This window comes from Pelobates fuscus, chromosome 7 (assembly GCF_036172605.1).
Source record: "Pelobates fuscus isolate aPelFus1 chromosome 7, aPelFus1.pri, whole genome shotgun sequence".
NCBI classification, from domain to species: domain Eukaryota; kingdom Metazoa; phylum Chordata; class Amphibia; order Anura; family Pelobatidae; genus Pelobates; species Pelobates fuscus.
Genome location: NC_086323.1, coordinates 38,403,453 through 38,422,317, shown reverse-complemented (window position 1 = coordinate 38,422,317; position 18,865 = coordinate 38,403,453). Strand labels below are relative to the sequence as shown.

The window sequence follows — 18,865 nt, the reverse complement described above, 5'->3', positions numbered from 1 at the left end:
TCTATTTTATATTCTCCTGCATCCCACCTCTCCTCTCTCTATCCTATATTCTCCTGCATCCAAACTCTCCTCTCTCCATTCTATATTCTCCTGCATCCCAACTCTCCTCTCTCTATCCTATATTCTCCTGCATCCCACCTCTCCTCTCTCTATGCTATATTCTCCTGCATCCCAACTGTCCTCTCTCTATGCTATATTCTCCTGCATCTCGCCTCTCCTCTCTCTATCCTATATTCTCCTGCATCCCACCTCTCCTCTCTCTATCCTATATTCTCCTGCATCCAACCTCTCCTCTCTCTATCCTTTATTCTCCTGCATCCCACCTCTCCTCTCTCTATGCTATATTCTCCTGCATCCCGCCTCTCCGCTCTCTATGCTATATTCTCCTGCATCCCACCTCTCCTCTCTCTATGCTATATTTTCCTGCATCCCGCCTCTCCTCTCTCTATCCTATATTCTCCTGCATCCCACCTCTCCTCTCTCCATCCTATATTCTCCTGCATCCCAACTGTCCTCTCTCTATGCTATATTCTCCTGCATCTCGCCTCTCCTCTCTCTATCCTATATTCTCCTGCATCCCACCTCTCCTCTCTCTATCCTATATTCTCCTGCATCCAATCTCTCCTCTCTCCATTCTATATTCTCCTGCATCCCACCTCTCCTCTCTCTATCCTATATTCTCCTGCGTCCCACCTCTCCTCTCTCCATCCTATATTCTCCTGCATCCAACCTCTCCTCTCTCTATCCTTTATTCTCCTGCATCTCGCCTCTCCTCTCTCTATCCTATATTCTCCTGCAGCCCGCCTCTCCTCTCTCTATCCTATATTCTCCTGCATCTATCCTATATTCTCCTGCATCCCACCTCTCCTCTCTCTATGCTATATTCTCCTGCATCCCAACTGTCCTCTCTCTATGCTATATTCTCCTGCATCTCGCCTCTCCTCTCTCTATCCTATATTCTCCTGCATCCCACCTCTCCTCTCTCTATCCTATATTCTCCTGCATCCAACCTCTCCTCTCTCTATCCTTTATTCTCCTGCATCCCACCTCTCCTCTCTCTATGCTATATTCTCCTGCATCCCGCCTCTCCGCTCTCTATGCTATATTCTCCTGCATCCCACCTCTCCTCTCTCTATGCTATATTTTCCTGCATCCCGCCTCTCCTCTCTCTATCCTATATTCTCCTGCATCCCACCTCTCCTCTCTCCATCCTATATTCTCCTGCATCCCAACTGTCCTCTCTCTATGCTATATTCTCCTGCATCTCGCCTCTCCTCTCTCTATCCTATATTCTCCTGCATCCCACCTCTCCTCTCTCTATCCTATATTCTCCTGCATCCAACCTCTCCTCTCTCTATCCTATATTCTCCTGCATCCAACCTCTCCTCTCTCTATCCTATATTCTCCTGCATCCCAGCTCTCCTGTCTCTATCCTATATTCTCCTGCATCCCACCTCTCCTGTCTCTATCCTATATTCTCCTGCACCCCACCTCTCCTCTCTCTATCCTATATTCTCCTGCATCCCACCTCTCCTCTCTCTATCCTATATTCTCCTGCATCCCACCTCTCCTCTCTCTATCCTATATTCTCCTGCATCCCACCTCTCCTCTCTCTATCCTATATTCTCCTGCATCCCACCTCTCCTCTCTCTATCCTATATTCTCCTGCATCCCACCTCTCCTCTCTCTATACTATATTCTCCTGCATCCCACCTCTCCACTCTCTATTTTATATTCTCCTGCATCCCACCTCTCCTCTCTCTATCCTATATTCTCCTGCATCCCACCTCTCCTCTCTCTATCCTATATTCTCCTGCATCCCACCTCTCCTCTCTCTATCCTATATTCTCCTGCATCCCACCTCTCCTCTCTCTATCCTATATTCTCCTGCATCCCACCTCTCCTCTCTCTATCCTATTTTCTCCTGCATCCCACCTCTCCTCTCTCTATCCTATATTCTCCTGCACCCCACCTCTCCTCTCTCTATCCTATATTCTCCTGCATCCCACCTCTCCTCTCTCTATCCTATATTCTCCTGCATCCCACCTCTCCTCTCTCTATCCTATATTCTCCTGCATCCCACCTCTCCTCTCTCTATCCTATATTCTCCTGCATCCCACCTCTCCTCTCTCTATCCTATATTCTCCTGCATCCCACCTCTCCTCTCTCTATACTATATTCTCCTGCATCCCACCTCTCCACTCTCTATTTTATATTCTCCTGCATCCCACCTCTCCTCTCTCTATCCTATATTCTCCTGCATCCCACCTCTCCTCTCTCTATCCTATATTCTCCTGCATCCCACCTCTCCTCTCTCTATCCAATATTCTCCTGCATCCAATCTCTCCTCTCTCCATTCTATATTCTCCTGCATCCCACCTCTCCTCTCTCTATCCTATATTCTACTGCGTCCCACCTCTCCTCTCTCCATCCTATATTCTCCTGCATCCCACCTCTCCTCTCTCTATCCTATATTCTCCTGCATCCCACCTCTCCTCTCTATCCTATATTCTCCTGCATCTCGTCTCTCCTCTCTCTATCCTATATTCTCCTGCATCCCACCTCTCCTGTCTCTATCCTATATTCTCCTGCATCCCACCTCTCCTCTCTCTATCCTATATTCTCCTGCATCCCACCTCTCCTCTCTCTATCCTATATTCTCCTGCATCCCACCTCTCCTCTCTCTATACTATATTCTCCTGCATCCCACCTCTCCACTCTCTATTTTATATTCTCCTGCATCCCACCTCTCCTCTCTCTATCCTATATTCTCCTGCATCCCACCTCTCCTCTCTCTATCCTATATTCTCCTGCATCCCACCTCTCCTCTCTCTATCCTATATTCTCCTGCATCCAATCTCTCCTCTCTCCATTCTATATTCTCCTGCATCCCACCTCTCCTCTCTCTATCCTATATTCTACTGCGTCCCACCTCTCCTCTCTCCATCCTATATTCTCCTGCATCCCACCTCTCCTCTCTCTATCCTATATTCTCCTGCATCCCACCTCTCCTCTCTCTATCCTATATTCTCCTGCATCCCACCTCTCCTCTCTCTATCCTATATTCTCCTGCATCCCACCTCTCCTGTCTCTATCCTATATTCTCCTGCATCCCACCTCTCCTCTCTCTATCCTATATTCTCCTGCATCCCACCTCTCCTCTCTCTATCTTATATTCTCCTGCATCCCGCCTCTCCTCTCTCTCTCCTATAATCTTCTGCATCTCGCCTCTCCTCTCTCTATCCTATATTCTTCTGCATCTCGCCTCTCCTCTCTCTATCCTATATTCTCCTGCATCCCACCTCTCCTCTCTCTATCCTATTTTCTCCTGCATCCCACCTCTCCTCTCTCTATCCTATATTCTCCTGCATCCAACCTCTCCTCTTTCTATCCTCTATCCTATATTCTCCTGCATCTCGCCTCTCCTCACTCTATCCTATATTCTCCTGCATCCCAATTACCCTCTGTGTAGTTTATATACTTCTCCTGCATCAATGGCGAACCGCCATTGACTTCAATGGGCAGGCGAATTTTAAAACCCACAGGGACTCTTTCTGGCCACAATAGTGATGGAAAATTTGTTTCAAGGGGACTAACACCTGGACTGTGGCATGCCGGAGGGGGATCCATGGCAAAACTCCCATGGAAAATTACACAGTTGATGTAGAGTCTGGTTTTAATCCATAAAGGGCATAAATCACCTAACATTCCTAAATCACAATAGATATGGATTGACACCTCACATATGACATATTGACACCTTGACATATGGATTGACACCTGTCCTCATAGACCCTGATACACACTGACACAGAGCAGAAGGGACTGTTCCCCCTACATAGGGTAACTTGGCAGATATGGATTGACATCTGTCCTCAGAGACCCTGATACACACTGACACAGAGCAGAATAGGGACTGTTCCCCCTACATAGGGTCTCTTGGCAGATATGGATTGACACCTATCCTAATGATCCCTGATACACACTGACACAGAGCAGAATAGGGACTGTTCCCCCTACATAGGCTAACTTGGCAGATATGGATTGACACCTATCCTAATGATCCCTGATACACACTGACACAGAGCAGAATAGGGACTGTTCCTCCTACATAGGGTCACTTGGCAGATATGGATTGACACCTGTCCTCAGAGACCCTGATACACACTGACACAGAGCAGAATAGGGACTGTTCCCCCTACATAGGGTCACTTGGCAGATATGGATTGACACCTGTCCTAAGGATCCCTGATACACACTGACACAGAGCAGAATAGGGACTGTTCCCCCTACATAGTGTCACTTGGCAGATATGGATTGACACCTGTCCTCAGGGACCTTGATACACACTGACACAGAGCAGAATAGGGACTGTTCATCGCTCCTCAGAGTGTCGATATCTGCAGTTAAGGCGAGGTAGTCTGCTACCTGTCGGTCGAGTCGTTCTCTGAGGGTGGATCCCGAAGGGCTGTGGCGATGCATAGGACTTAAAAAGCTCCGCATGTCCTCCATCAACAACACGTCTTTAAAGCGTCCTGTCCTTGCCGGCGTGGTCCTGGGAGGAGGAGGATGACTTTCACCTCTTCCCCTGTTAGATTCCCTTTGTGCTGTGACATCAACCTTATATGCTGTGTAAAGCATACTTTTTAATTTATTTTGCAAATGCTGCATCCTTTCCGACTTGTTGTAATTTGGTAACATTTCTGCCACTTTCTGCTTATGCCGAGGGTCCCTCAACAGGCACGACAGCATGAAAGACCCCATTTGCACAAGGTTGGATGCCGAGCTACTCATGTCCCGTTCCTCGTCCTCAGTGATCTCACTGAAGGTATGTTCTAAGTCACGTACACCACGGGTACCAGATAGGTGACAACGAGCACCCTGGGATGCCTGTTGTGGTTGGTCTTCCTCCTCCTCCTCAAAGCCACATTCCTCCTCTGAATCCTCTTCCAGCAAGCGATGCTGATAAGGCTGTTTCTGGTGGTGATGGTGACCACAACTCGTCCTCTTCCTCTTCACGCTCATCTACGGCCTGATCCAGCACTCTTCGCAGGGCACGCTCCAGGAAGAAAACAAATGGTATGATGTCGCTGATGGTGCCTTCGGTGCGACTGACTAGGTTTGTCACCTCCTCAAAAGGATGCATGAGCCTACAGGCATTGCGCATGAGCGTCCAGTAACGTGGTAAAAAAATTCCCAGCTCCCCAGAGGTTGTCCTAGCACCCCGGTCATACAAATATTCATTAACGGCTTTTTCTTGTTGGAGCAGGCGGTCGAACATTAGGAGTGTTGAATTCCAACGTGTCGGGCTGTCGCAAATCAAGCGCCTCACTGGCATGTTGTTTCGCCGCTGGATATCTGCAAAGTGCGCCATGGCCGTGTAGGAACACCTGAAATGGCCACACACCTTCCTGGCCTGCTTCAGGACGTCCTGTAAGCCTGTGTACTTATGCACAAAGCGTTGTACGATCAGATTACACACATGTGCCATGCACGGCACATGTGTCAACTTGCCCAAATTCAATGCCGCCAACAAATTTGTTCCGTTGTCACAAACCACATTGCCGATATCCAGTTGCTGCGGAGTCAGCCACATTTCCACCTGTGCGTTCAGGGCGGACAGGAGTGCTTGTCCACTGCGACTCTCTGCTTTCAAGCAAGTCAAACCCAAGACGGCGTGACACTGCCGTATCTGGGATGTGGTATAGTACCTGGGGAGCTGGGGGATGCCGTTGATGTGGAGCAAGACGCAGCAGCAGAAGAGGACTCAGCCGAGGAGGTTATGCAAGAGGATGGAGTAGGAGGAGTAGAGGAGGTGGCAATGTCACCAACTCCTCTGCAGAGCCACGCATTCCATGCTTGGCAGCCGTCAGCAGGTTTACCCAATGCGCAGTGTAGGTGATATACCTGCCCTGACCATGCTTTGCAGACCAGGTATCAGTGGTCAGATGGACCACTGTGTGCCAGACATGCCATTACTTCCTTTTGTACAATCGAGTACAGGTTGGGGATTGCCTTTTGTGCAAAGAAATTTCGGCTTGGTACCTTGCACTGCGGTATCCCAATAGCCACAAATTTTTTGAACGCCTCAGACTCCACCAGCTTGTATGGTAAAAGCTGGCGGGCTAATAGTTCAGACAAGCCAGTTTCTTTTGGCACAGGTAGCAAATGGCATCGCTGTTGTCAGAGGCAGACACACAAAAAAATGCCACACTGCTGAGCTCTGCAATGACGGCATTCTGGTGGTGAACACAGCATGCGTTGATTGGCGTGCTGTCGGGCTGACCGCAGGTGCCGATGCATGCTGTCTGACTGTGCCACTAGCTCCTTGCGACGACCTCCCCCTGCTTCCAACTCGTCTCCTCCTCCTCCTCTCTGTCTCCCCATCTGAACTTTCGCCCGGTTCTTCTTCTTGCCGAGCGGGCACCCACGTGACATCCATGGACGCATCGTCATCATCAACTGCTTCACTTGTATCTGACAACTCAGCAAAGGAAGCAGCAATGGGTACATCATCATCATCACACCGTACGTCCATGTGTGTAATGCTGCCTGCCTGAGACATATCCCTGTTATCTACATCCTCTGGCAATAATGGTTGCGCATAACTCATTTCTTCAAACGGATGTGTAAATAAATCCTCTGACATACCAAGTGAAGCGGCTGTGGTGCTAGTGTTGGTGGTGGCGGCAGGCAGGTGAGTGGCATCTTGAGAGGTGCCCGAAGCTAAGCTGGAGGAGGATGGTGCGTCAAGGTTCCGAGCGGAAGCTGTAGAAGATTGGGTGTCCTGTGTTAGCCAGTCAACTATGTCCTGAGAACTTTTCAAGTTCAGGGTATGTGGCCTCTGAAAACTGGCCATTATTCTAGGGCAAAATGGAATCACAGCACCACGACCACGATGGCCCCTGCGGGGTGGCCTGCCTCTGTCTGTCATTTTTTTTTTGGATTAGTGGTACTAAGCGTGCAAGCTACTGTGAGACCAGATATGAGTGGCAATGTGCACTGGCAGAGGTTGGCAGAGTACACGCTGAAGGCCTGACACCCGCTTTAAGGACACTGACTGCTATTAGCTTACAGTGAAAAACGTTTTTTCTTTTTAAAGGCACGCTATTGTGACACCAGATATGAGTGGCAAAGTACACTGGCAGAGGTTGGCAGAGTACATGCTGAAGGCCTGACACCCGCTTTAAGGACACTTACTGCTATTAGCTTACAGTGAAAAACTTGTTTTCTTTTTAAAGGCACGCTATTGTGACACCAGATATGAGTGGCAAAGTACACTGACAGAGGTTGGCAGAGTACACGCTGAAGGCCTGACACCCAGACACTTGCAGACAACTAACTGCTATTAGCTTACAGTGAAAAACTTTTTTCTTTTTAAAGGCACGCTATAGTGACACCAGATATGAGAAGCAAAGTGCACACTTGCAGAGGTTGGCAGAGTACACGCTGAAGGCCTGACACCCGCTTTAAGGACACTGACTGCTATTAGCTTACAGTGAAAAACTTTTTTTCTTTTTAAAGGCACGCTATTGTGACACCAGATATGAGTGGCAAAGTACACTGGCAGAGGTTGGCAGAGTACATGCTGAAGGCCTGACACCCGCTTTAAGGACACTGACTGACACCCAGACACTTGCAGACAACTAACTGCTATTAGCTTACAGTGAAAAACTTTTTTCTTTTTAAAGGCACGCTATAGTGACACCAGATATGAGTGGCAAAGTGCACTTGCAGAGGTTGGCAGAGTACACGCTGAAGGCCTGACACCCAGACGCTTGCAGACAACTAACTGCTATTCAATCTATTACAGTGAAAACATTTTTTTTGTTTTTAAATGCAAGCTTAAGCTATTGTGACACCAGATATGAGTGGTGGCACTGGGCAAGTGGGCACAGTATCCACTGTGAGCCTGACACAGAAGCTGGGAGGGAGGCAGGCAACTGCAATTACATTACACAGAAAAATAATAAAAAAATAAAAAGCAGACTGATGTTCTAGCCCTAAAAAGGGCTTTTTGGGGTGCTGTCCTTACAGCAGAGATCAGATGAGTCCTTCAGGACTGTAGTGGACACTGAATACCCTAGCCTAGCTATCAATTTCCCTATCAAATGAGCAGCAGCTACACTTTCCCTCCTCTATCTAAGAATGCAGCTTCAGAATGAATCTAAAATGGATGCTGTACAGGAGGTGGGAGGGTCTGGAAGGGAGGGTCTGCTGCTAATTTGCTGGAATGTGTCTGCTGACCGTGAGGCACAGGGTCAAAGTTTACTCAATGATGATGAATAGGGGGCTGATCGAACCACGCATGTGTTCGCCCGCCGTGGCGAACGCGAACACGCTATGTTCGCAGGAACTATTCGCCAGCGAACAGTTCGGTACATAACTAATCACATGTATCATCTTTCCTCCTGTACTTCCACGCACCAGATCTCAGTACATTGTTTAATCTTCACCCCTCCATTTAATTTAATTTCAAAGTGTCAATGATTTCTCTGTGTGTTATTGGAAAGAGAGCTAAATCCACTGGGGGAACATTTGCTATCAATCTTATTTATTGTGTCCTCCTCTTCCTGGTGTTCTGTATATATGTTCACCCCACTTGCTCTGAGAAAGCTATTGTTCCATTTCCGCATGCAACATTCAATCAGACCAGTCAATAGTTTATAATAAGGTGGCAAAGGGCTTGGGATTTGACCTTAGTTATTGACACAGTGACAGTAGCTTCAATAAAAGCATCACTTAAAATAGCCATGATTCACTATAATGAACTGAAACCAATTAATTCTCAAAGTCATTCACCAGCTTGTGCTGCAGCCTGTTGAGTTATTACAGTTACCGATATAGCTAGAATAACCATCAGGGAATGGCAAGGAATAGAAATGTTCCCTAATTATTGCCGTTGAAGAGACAAAGGTTGAAAAAAAAAACCATATAGATATAAAGAACCTCTTGCGGGATGGGGGGTTGTATATTAGGTCAAAACCAGAAAGAACGTTCTAATTATGTATCAATGTATACCAAGCAAATAAATACAAAAATAATTGACATACCTAATGAATCACAAATGCACCACATCTTTTTGTGTTGTCTCCATCGGGATGTGTAAATTCACAGAGAAATCTCTTTATACATTGTGGCTATGTTACAGGACTATATTGCAAAAAGATACATTATTATATAATGTATATAAAAGTTCTGAAATACGATTCGCATTACCTTTAATTCTACGTATTGGATACTATCTGCAGAAAATGCCTATGAACACATTTGCATATTAAATACAATATACCCGCTAAGCTGAACGTACAATACACATACTTCCTCAGCAAGTTTTTATTTGGCACTTATTCACTAAACTCAGCTGTGCAAATTACATAATATTTGAGTACAAACCAACCTGAGTACACCCGATGAGAGTTATTCACTACAAAGTGAGTTTTAGAGAGTTGGCTACAGAGAAGCAACATACACGCTTAGTGGGGAGTTCTTTTTTAACTTTGCAGTTTTAGCCTACATTTTGCAAGATACTGGCTGCTTAGCATACAGGCCTGGGATTGTAATAGGGACAATTCTAGGTGGAATCTTGCAGGGCCTAAACTGGCGATGGTGATGGTGGTGGGATATCATTTCAAACAGCATTTAATGCATGGCCCATAATGTTATGGTAAATCCCAGTAAAGGGTGCCTGCTGAGTCAGGCCACAAATGACCTGAGGTGTTACCAACTTGATCTTTTGTGGCAGTATTGTGCACAAGCTGGTTACCCAAACCCATTGCTTACCTTACCTGACCTCGTGGTAACCCATACACAGACTGTCTGAAGAGGGTTGCTTGGCCCTACATGGGAAATAAAGTTAAAAGGGAACTCTATGCTCCATAACGATGCCGCTTGGTGCTGTATCCTTGTTCTGTGTCAAACCGTTTTAAGGGAGACTGGACACAAACTGAGGGTCTTTCGTGTACCTGTGACTTATGCTCACTTGACATTTTGCAATGATAGGTACGCTACTGATATAAACAATAATATCAATGTAAACTGATATAGATTTTGTTGCTATTTAGACAACATATATTGGCTAAGCATATCAATGAATGCGTCCAAAAAAGGAAACGGTTTGACTCAGACTAAGGAATGGAGAAAGGCGCTTGCTGGCACTATAACCACTACAGTGGTTTGTAGTGGTTATGGAGTTTAGACTAAACCTTTAGGATAACAGGTATGCAAAGGGCCAGTGGCGCACTACAGCACTGGGAATCTGGAAATGTATAGAAAAGGTGAAGAATAACATGGGGTAGGGATTAATTTAGCCTAAATGCAATACTTATGTGAACCCTAGCCATTACTGTGATACTAACCTACACTCTAAACACTATTTTATACCTAGCTGTAACCCCAAGTGTCATGAATCTCCAACTTTATAATCAGTCCCTAAATCTGTCTAATTTCAATGTCTTCAGACATTGTGTGAGTGCGCAGGTTCCCCAGGTATGAGGTTCCGACATTCCTGACTACTGTGAATATTGAGCTCCATGACAGAACAGAGCCCAAATGTCAGCTCTGTGATTTAATAATCACTCTATTTAAATAATGAGACAGGGACATATTATGAATATAATGGTGTTAGGGACACTCCAGGCACCCAGACCACTTCTGCCCATTGGAGTGGTCTGGGTGCCAACTCCCGCTACTCTTAACCCTGCAACTGTAATTATTGAAGTTTTTTATAAACTGCAATAATTACCTTGCAGGGTTAACTCCACCTCTAGAGGCTGTCTAGTAGACAGCCACTAGAGGGCACTTCCTGCTCTATAGCACAGGAAACCTGTGCTAGAGCGTCGCTGGACGTCCTCACGCTGTGTGAGGACCTCCAGCGTCGCTCATCTCCCCATAGGAAAGCATTGAAATTATTTTTCAATGCTTTCCTATGGGGAGCGCTAATGCGCATGCGCATTAGGTCTCCTCGGCCGGTGGGCGGGATCAGTCTCGCCCACCGGCTGACGCAATGGAGAGGAGGAGCGTCGCGGAGGAGGAGACAGCGGCGAGGGACATCACCGCTGCCTCAGGTAAGTGACTGGGGATTGGTGGGTGGGAGGGAGAGGGACCCTCCAGTGCCAGGAAAACGGATCGTTTTCCTGGCACTGGAGATTCCCTTTAAGCTTTTTAATTAGAATCTAAGTTTACCCTTTGCTCATTGATATGCTAAGAGATGCATTAAACATCGCAGTCAATGCACTATATGCCAAGGATTTACTTACTGACAATCAATTCCCAGTCTGGTTCATTATTTGTGTGAGTGTGTAAAAGATAGTGACAAAAGCAGGACATGTCACATATGTTTTACACTTTGTTGAACCGCTATATCTATATCTATATTTGTCCAGCTAGAGTTAATATTGTAAAATAGCTCTTTGTTCCTGATATTTAAGCAGATGGCTAAAACCCAGCCATCTTGAGCTATGCAAAGTGTTGCAAAAAATAAGAGTAACTAACTAATTATGCATAACAGTCTGTTTTTTAAGCAGACTTCAAAGTTTAAAGGGACAGCCTATGCACCATCATAACGTCACTTTAATAAAGTGATTTAAGGGCAAAGGTTCTGCCCATATAACCTTGCAGTTGAAAACTGCATTTCTGAGAAACTGACTGTAGGATACAGTCATATCAGAAACTCAGCTTACATTGAACTCCTATTGGCTGATCAGAGTACGTAATAAGAATGCATCTCATAAGGAAGTTGCTATGTGAAAAGAAGAGGGGCAGCTAAGGGGGTGGAGCTACTCTGTAGCTGCAAAAGGTTTCTTTCGTTTTTTAGCACAACTAAAGAGCTGTGAATATTTAGAGAATAATACAATAATCATATAAGGCAAAAACCTATAAATGCACTTAAGCAGTGTTGGTTCACGGAATGTACTTGCAATGATTTCTTATCTGATAGACTTGCTGAAATGCAAAACATATTCTTGCATGGAATGCTTGATGCATTCGTGACCACATCTTATGTATGTCCACCAAGACGCTATTATTTCCTTTTTTCTTTTGGTGATCTTAATGTATTACTTTATTATAACTAAAAAGAAAAACAAAACACAAAACCAAAAATATATAGTAACAAAAACAAAAACAAACAAACAAAAAAAAATATATATATATATTATAGTTTTATGTTGTTCCTAGCAATGGTCTTCATTATTTTCCCGTCCAGTGATTGCCAACAGATATTATTAGTAGTTAAAGTGAATTTGTTTATAGAAATCCTTATAAATATAATGTTGATAAGATAGCGTTACTTTTTACCTGCAGTGGCCAAACCCCTGTTACCCAGCTCTCACAATTTACAGGTAGGAAAGTGTGTCGGAAGGGTTGATGCCCGTACTACGCACTGTGCCAGAAGAACATCTTGGTATTTTCGTGGGACTGTTCTGTGTTATGCCATAAGTAAACTAAAACTAGTTTGAAACTTTGCCAAGAAGGCTCTGTGGACTTTAAATATATAGCACACCATAATGATTGTGTCCATTCTCAATGGGTGTCTATTGCACCCTGTGTTTTGTTTTTATAATAGTCTAAAACGCTCACAACTAGTAGAACGTTTAACGTTGAACTAATGATAGGTAATGTGACACTAAAGGGTTAAGTGAGAATATATTGTGTATAGCATTATCCTGGATTTTCTCCACATTGAAGGTGTTGCCCGTGGCAACGGTGTTTAAATACCACCCATGCCAAGCATAGAAACTAGAATTTTACCATTCGCCTTCTTTGAATATTTCTGACTTTGTGATTGCTAATGTGTGTAAGGCTCAAAGAGCAAGGTCTGTGCAAGTTCTCCCGGCAACAACAGCGACTGAAAAATGCCATTCAGCAACAGCAAGTGACAACCTTGTCACAAGGATGAGTGCCGTAAACACACAACTTGTAATAAAATCATACAGATCCATCTGTGGATAAACCGAGTCGAGTGGATGGTGACGCCCGATGCTTTTTGACAATAGAGGCAGGTCACTTCTCAGATACTTCATTTTTTTATGTAACACTGTTAATAGATTTTGAAGCACCATACCTATAAGGTTAATAGAACGTGAAGATAATATGCATAATAACGGATTGCAAATGATTTTCCAATTATCTAAAAATGAAGAATACAAATGGAGTCCGGGAGCTGTTCATTATTTCTCCTGCCACTGGAGGTAAACACCTCCTGATAATAAAGGCAGTGTAATTTAAGGGTGAATTACAGCAGATATTTATCAGAATTCTGCCACACCGTGCTAACCCCCCGCCCCCCAATTGCTGAACTTAGAACACAAATGGCCACTGAAGGGGTCAGAACAAACATTGTAACCGTGAATGGTGTATACCCAGTTTGGTTATATAATAATATATATTAATATTTGAACTCACTTTGAAAGAATCTTCATCACATACAAATTTATTTATAAGAATTAATTTTAAAACAATATAAATAAATATTTTACTCTAACCATAATAAAATAATACTGGTTAGAAGACATGGGTTGTGGAGGTGGCAGCATGGAAGACATTTAGGGCTAAAGTTTAACCCTCAGTGCCCTGGAGCTTTAGAGGGCTGATTAGGCGTAACGTTATTGGCATATACAGCGTGAGGAAGGGAGGGCAGGCCTGGCAGGGCTCGGTAATGGGCAATGCATGGTATCTATGTCTGTGGGTCCTAGAATTTAAATGGTGCCCTGGACATATTTTGAGCTGTATTTACCCATCTGAAAACACTTAATTGTATGCATGTCCTGTCTCTGCCTCCATATTTATTCTATCTGGATAAAATCCCATAAAATAAATGAGATTATGCTGTATGTAACACAGAGCCTCCCCCAGCCCTCTCCAAAAGGTGTCTGTGACTGGCGACTGCACAGTTATCATGTTAGCCTGTTGCAAGCCATGTACTATGCAATGTCAGAGATCCTACTGTGCTGCTGCCAGGTCTTACAATGTATGAGCGGTGCTTCTAGGCAGCCAGGTAAAGCTGTTAGGTTTCACTCTGGAGAATGGCAGCTTGTGATGAGAAAGGTGATCGGGACTAGCCCAGGTCTGAGACATTTCTCTTAACATGCAGAGTACCAAGGTGAGCAGCAGTCAGCAGCAAAGAGTTTACCCCCAACCAATCCATGCCTAAAGGGTAGCAAAGCATCATGGGAGGTCAGGTCTACTTTATAAAACACGTTTAATGATGACTTTAGTAAATATGTACCAAAAAATAAATAAAAGTAATTGTTCTGGCAGGCGTCTTAAAGGTTCAGTGCCTTAAATCAATAGATCACCGGGCTGCCCCACTCCACTTACTGACAGATGATGGAAAACATACAGGAGGTTTATTCACTAAACACTAAATTGCAAGAGTTAGGCTAATATGACCATGTTGTCACAACTTTTTACCTAAATGTTTCAATTCGGTTTCAATTTTGGGCACCTGTTCTAAAGAAAGATATCTTGGCACTAGAAAATGTTCAGAGACGAGCTACAAAATTGATAAAAGGAATGGAGCATTTTAGTTATGAAGAAAGGTTAATTTTAAAATGTAAATCTCTTTAGTTTGGAAAAACGGCGCCTGAGAGGGGATATGATAACATTATACAAATATATTCGGGGCCAATACAAACCATTATCTGGAAATCTATTCATAAACAGGGCTATACATAGGACACGAGGTCACACATTTAGGCTGGAAGAAAGGAGATTTAATCTAAGGCAAAGAAAAGGTTTTTTTACAGTGAGAGCAATAAGGATGTGGAATTCTCTGCCTGAAGAGGTGGTTTTGTCAGAGTCTATACAGATGTTTAAACTGCAAAATACTTGCAAAAACTTGATAAATACTTGCAAAAACATAACATACAGTGATATAACTTCTAATTAGTGGGGTAATAGCTGCTTGATCCAAGGAGACATCTGACTGCTATTTTGGGGTCAAGAAGGATTTTTTTCCTAGTTTGTTGCAAAATTGGAAGCGCTTCAGACTAGGTTTTTTGCCTTCTTTTGGATCAACAGCAAAAACATATGTGAGGAAGGCTGAACTTGATGGACGCAAGTCTCTTTTCAGCTAAGTAACTATGTAACTATGTAACAAATCAGTGTTATCAGTGTAGTGAAATGGATCTGTAAGGCAGTGATGGCTAAATCTGACATTCAATATGTTTGTGAACTACATTTCCCATCATGCTCAGCCAGGCTAAAGACTGACTCGGCATCATGGAACGTGTAGTCCACAAGCACCTGGGGTGCCATGGCTGTTTTTTTGCTGCAGTTTAAAAATGAAATGGTCTACAGAACAGGGGGAAAAAAAAGGATTTTAAAAGAAGAAAATTTATCAAACATATAAACTCGCCTAACAAGGCATGATTAATGGATTCAATACTGTATTTTGTATAGCGAGTCACTCACCTGCCACAGGTTCCCTGGCAGGAAAGAGTTTATTGTCAACAGCAACACTAATATCGCTGAATATTTCTTCCTGTTCCCTGTCAGCATCAAACTGCAAGAGATAAATGCAGATTTAGTTACATGTACAGATCACAATCCATAACCCTCCCCCCCCCCCCCTAGTTTAGCCTTAATTTTGCACTTTGGTTTTCAACTTAGTGAATTGTTTAGACATTACCAGCGGATTGTAAATTGTTTGAGAAAATTAATTTAGGAGTACACTTTCAATGTGTCTACTGTGGCCAAAACCCATGGAAGTTTCAAGTGAATTCCTGATGATTCACAATTCAATTCATAACCATCACAGACAGACACTTTAGGGTTTATTCACTAAAAAAAAATAATAATACTTTGTGGTGGTAAACTGAAAACCAAATTGGAAAATGCAGGCTAAACTAGACAAACTGTGACTAGTGAGGATGGATTTATTTGTCGAAATCATCTATTTTGGCCTAATTTGGAATCTTGTTTCTTGAATTTACTCCATTTTGCTGTCTAGTGACAAAACCATTTTGAGACAGATATTCTAATAAACAGTTAAAGCAAATAGAGCTACACCAGTAACTAATATTTTGTTGTAAAAACAATAACACAATAAACGCACATGTATAGCATACACAAAATGTCCAAACTCAAAACATTCTTTATAATAAAATAAAACAGACATATCCCTTCCTATTGTGTTTTTATACCCCACCTCCTCTAGACTGTAAGCTCATTTGAGCAGGATCCCCAACTACCTATTGTCCCAGTTCCATTCTATGATTGTCTCATTTGGTAAATTCCCCTCTTATTGTAAAGCGCTGCGGAACACGCTGGCGCTATATAAATACCAATAATAATAATAATATCAATGTTAATTTTGAACATAACAGGTTAGTGACACATGTTTTATTATCATCACCACCACCACCACCACACTAAAACAGAGGTCAAATCTTTACAAGATGGTCCCATTTCTTAGTTGTTAACCTCGGAGTAACAATCTTGAGATTTTGTAACAACAGAAGTTAAAAACAAACAAAGAAAAACCAAACAATTTTGTACACATATTCCAAAAGAAAATATGCAATTTGTTTTACATATTTTCTTTGGGGGTACATAAAACATTGGCTTGCAATACATGCAGATCTAGTATCTGCAGTTTCTACAAGCGCCCCTTCCCCTTCCCCAGAACAGGTTTTCTGTGGCTGTCCGATCACAGACTTATCAATGAGCTGTATTACCTATTTGCAAGGCAGGTGATCTGGGTGATTGCAAGCCTCTTGAGTTGAGCTCCATGGAGTTAAACAGACAGAGAGTAACAGGAGTGGATTTAGAAAAAGGCTAATTTCAGTAGTAATATAAAATTAACACAATAAGGACACACTCTTCAAGCATAAAGCATTTACGTTTGCTTTATGTGTTTAGAGAGTCCGTTAAAGCCCAATCTTACGTAGATAAGAATTTCTTACTTCATTAGTCGTCCAGGAAAAAAATAATTGTGACAATTTTATATTGTGATCAGGGTGCAGAAACACCATCAATTCCAGCCGCAGTAAACAACAGTTGTTGGGTTGAAAACCATCGCTAGAACAGAGTCTTCATCATAATTTTCCCACTGTGATGTTAAAATTACTGTAAACTGTCAAATAAAAAAAAAAACTAAGTTTCAATAGTAAGGGGTTAAATAAATAACACTTGTAACTAAAATACATGTTTCAACAGGGTGACGCTGCTTTTAGTAAAATTCCTGAATATATAAGCAGTTGTTATGCTCTGTTTGTTCCAATATTATTTTAGGTGACAGGTCCATTTGAATGTTTGCCCTGCTCTGATGGCACCAGGAGCGGCTGCATGTGATTGCTCAGGACTGCAGAGAGTCCATTAATGCAACAAGCAGTTTAGAAAATCTGAATTTCTTTTGTAACATTTAAGTTACAGCATTCCATGGCCTGTCTTGGAGGGTAATTACTGAACTATGAGCTGACATGTTAAAAGCTTACATATTATTTCTGCATAGATTCCCAACCCGAAGCTGCTAGTATCAAAATGTACGTTTCACATACTCCTGTTACAATGGTCGGCACGTTTAGACTGTGATACGTACGGTTTGTTTGCATTTCTGTATTCTGACGCTAATTCATTGATTTCATGTAACTACGAATGATGATATAACTCAAAATCCAAAGTCGCCCAAACGTTCGTTTGGCTAGAACACTCTGACTCAAAGCCCCAAAGTAACGCTTTTATTTTTTTATTATTTCATTCATCATCAATGTGCGACCCAGGGGTGCTAATTGGGGGGTGATTCTGTGTGTTTACTTCGGGGTTCAATGGATGCCGATCCTGACACTCATTCATTGGTTAAGATCGTCATCTGAGCATTCATTGCCAATGTATGACAATCTGTGCATGTGATCTCTTGTTCTACACTGGATAATGAGTTACACCTATCGCAGCAAATGGGTTACAGAGATACTATATGTATCTAGATCATCTCATTGATGTGGGCTGGGTGTACTGTCCCTGTCCTCTTAACCCTGCAGTTAAAACATTGCAGTTAGAGACAGCTACTAGAGGCGCTCCATGCTGTTTTACAGAGTTCAATTTCGTGAAATGACGCTGGATGTCCTCATCCCCATAGGAAAGTATAGATCCAATCGACTCATATGCATATGCTCACTAGATTCCCCCTCGCAATGATGGAGGTGGAGGAGATTGAGCCAGCACTGAGGGACCTCTGCGTTGGTATAAAGTGAGTGTTTAAAGGGTTATTTAACCCTTTGAGGGCTACGGGTGGCGGTGCGGGTGCAGAGGTACACTATAGTGTTAGGAATACATCTTTATATTCCTAACACTACAGTGTTCCTTTAAACTCTTTATGTGAATTGTCTCATAACGAAACCGACACATACAGATATAATAATATATTGGTAGACTGATGTCCTGGATGCAAATATATAAACACATTATTTTTCTGTGCATAATCCACATGTTTATTTATCTTGTAACGTCCAAGCGTTGAATGGATTTTTCCATGTTCAGATGCATGTGATTCATTGTTCCTCTGCCCTACGTATAACCTCCGGTAATTTATATTTAACAATCTGAACCTGGCGGAAGGAAAGTTATAGGGGAATATTAAAGTGATAATGAAGGTGACATGTTCAGAGAGGTGTTAGAATTAGAGTTACAAATAAAGCAACAGGGAACAGAAGTAAAACAGTTACATTAGGCTCAAAATCTCAATTTTAGTTATAATTAACACTACAAAGGGATTTTATGAAACTACAGTAATTCCTGAGATTTTTTTTCAAAACTACACTAATACGTCCATGTTCATTAGTTTCCATAGGTTGCTTGAGTTTATTACAGTCCCTAAAACTTGCATACACTCTCCGTGGCCTACACTCTCCATGGCAATTCTGTC

General features: G+C 43.0%; 1 protein-coding gene across 2 annotated transcripts in view; it reads right to left on the bottom strand.

The window, feature by feature from the left end:
- Positions 1–18,865, bottom strand: part of AK5 (adenylate kinase 5) — a 264,357-nt gene that overhangs the window by 91,441 nt on the left and 154,051 nt on the right. For both annotated transcript variants that reach the window (XR_010084077.1, XM_063427944.1), the window contains exon 7: positions 15,415–15,505. Coding sequence is in view for 1 of the 2 variants with exons in the window: in XM_063427944.1 (XP_063284014.1) it covers positions 15,415–15,505 (91 nt within the window). In the remaining variant the exon portion in view is untranslated. The remainder of the gene's footprint in view (positions 1–15,414; positions 15,506–18,865) is intronic.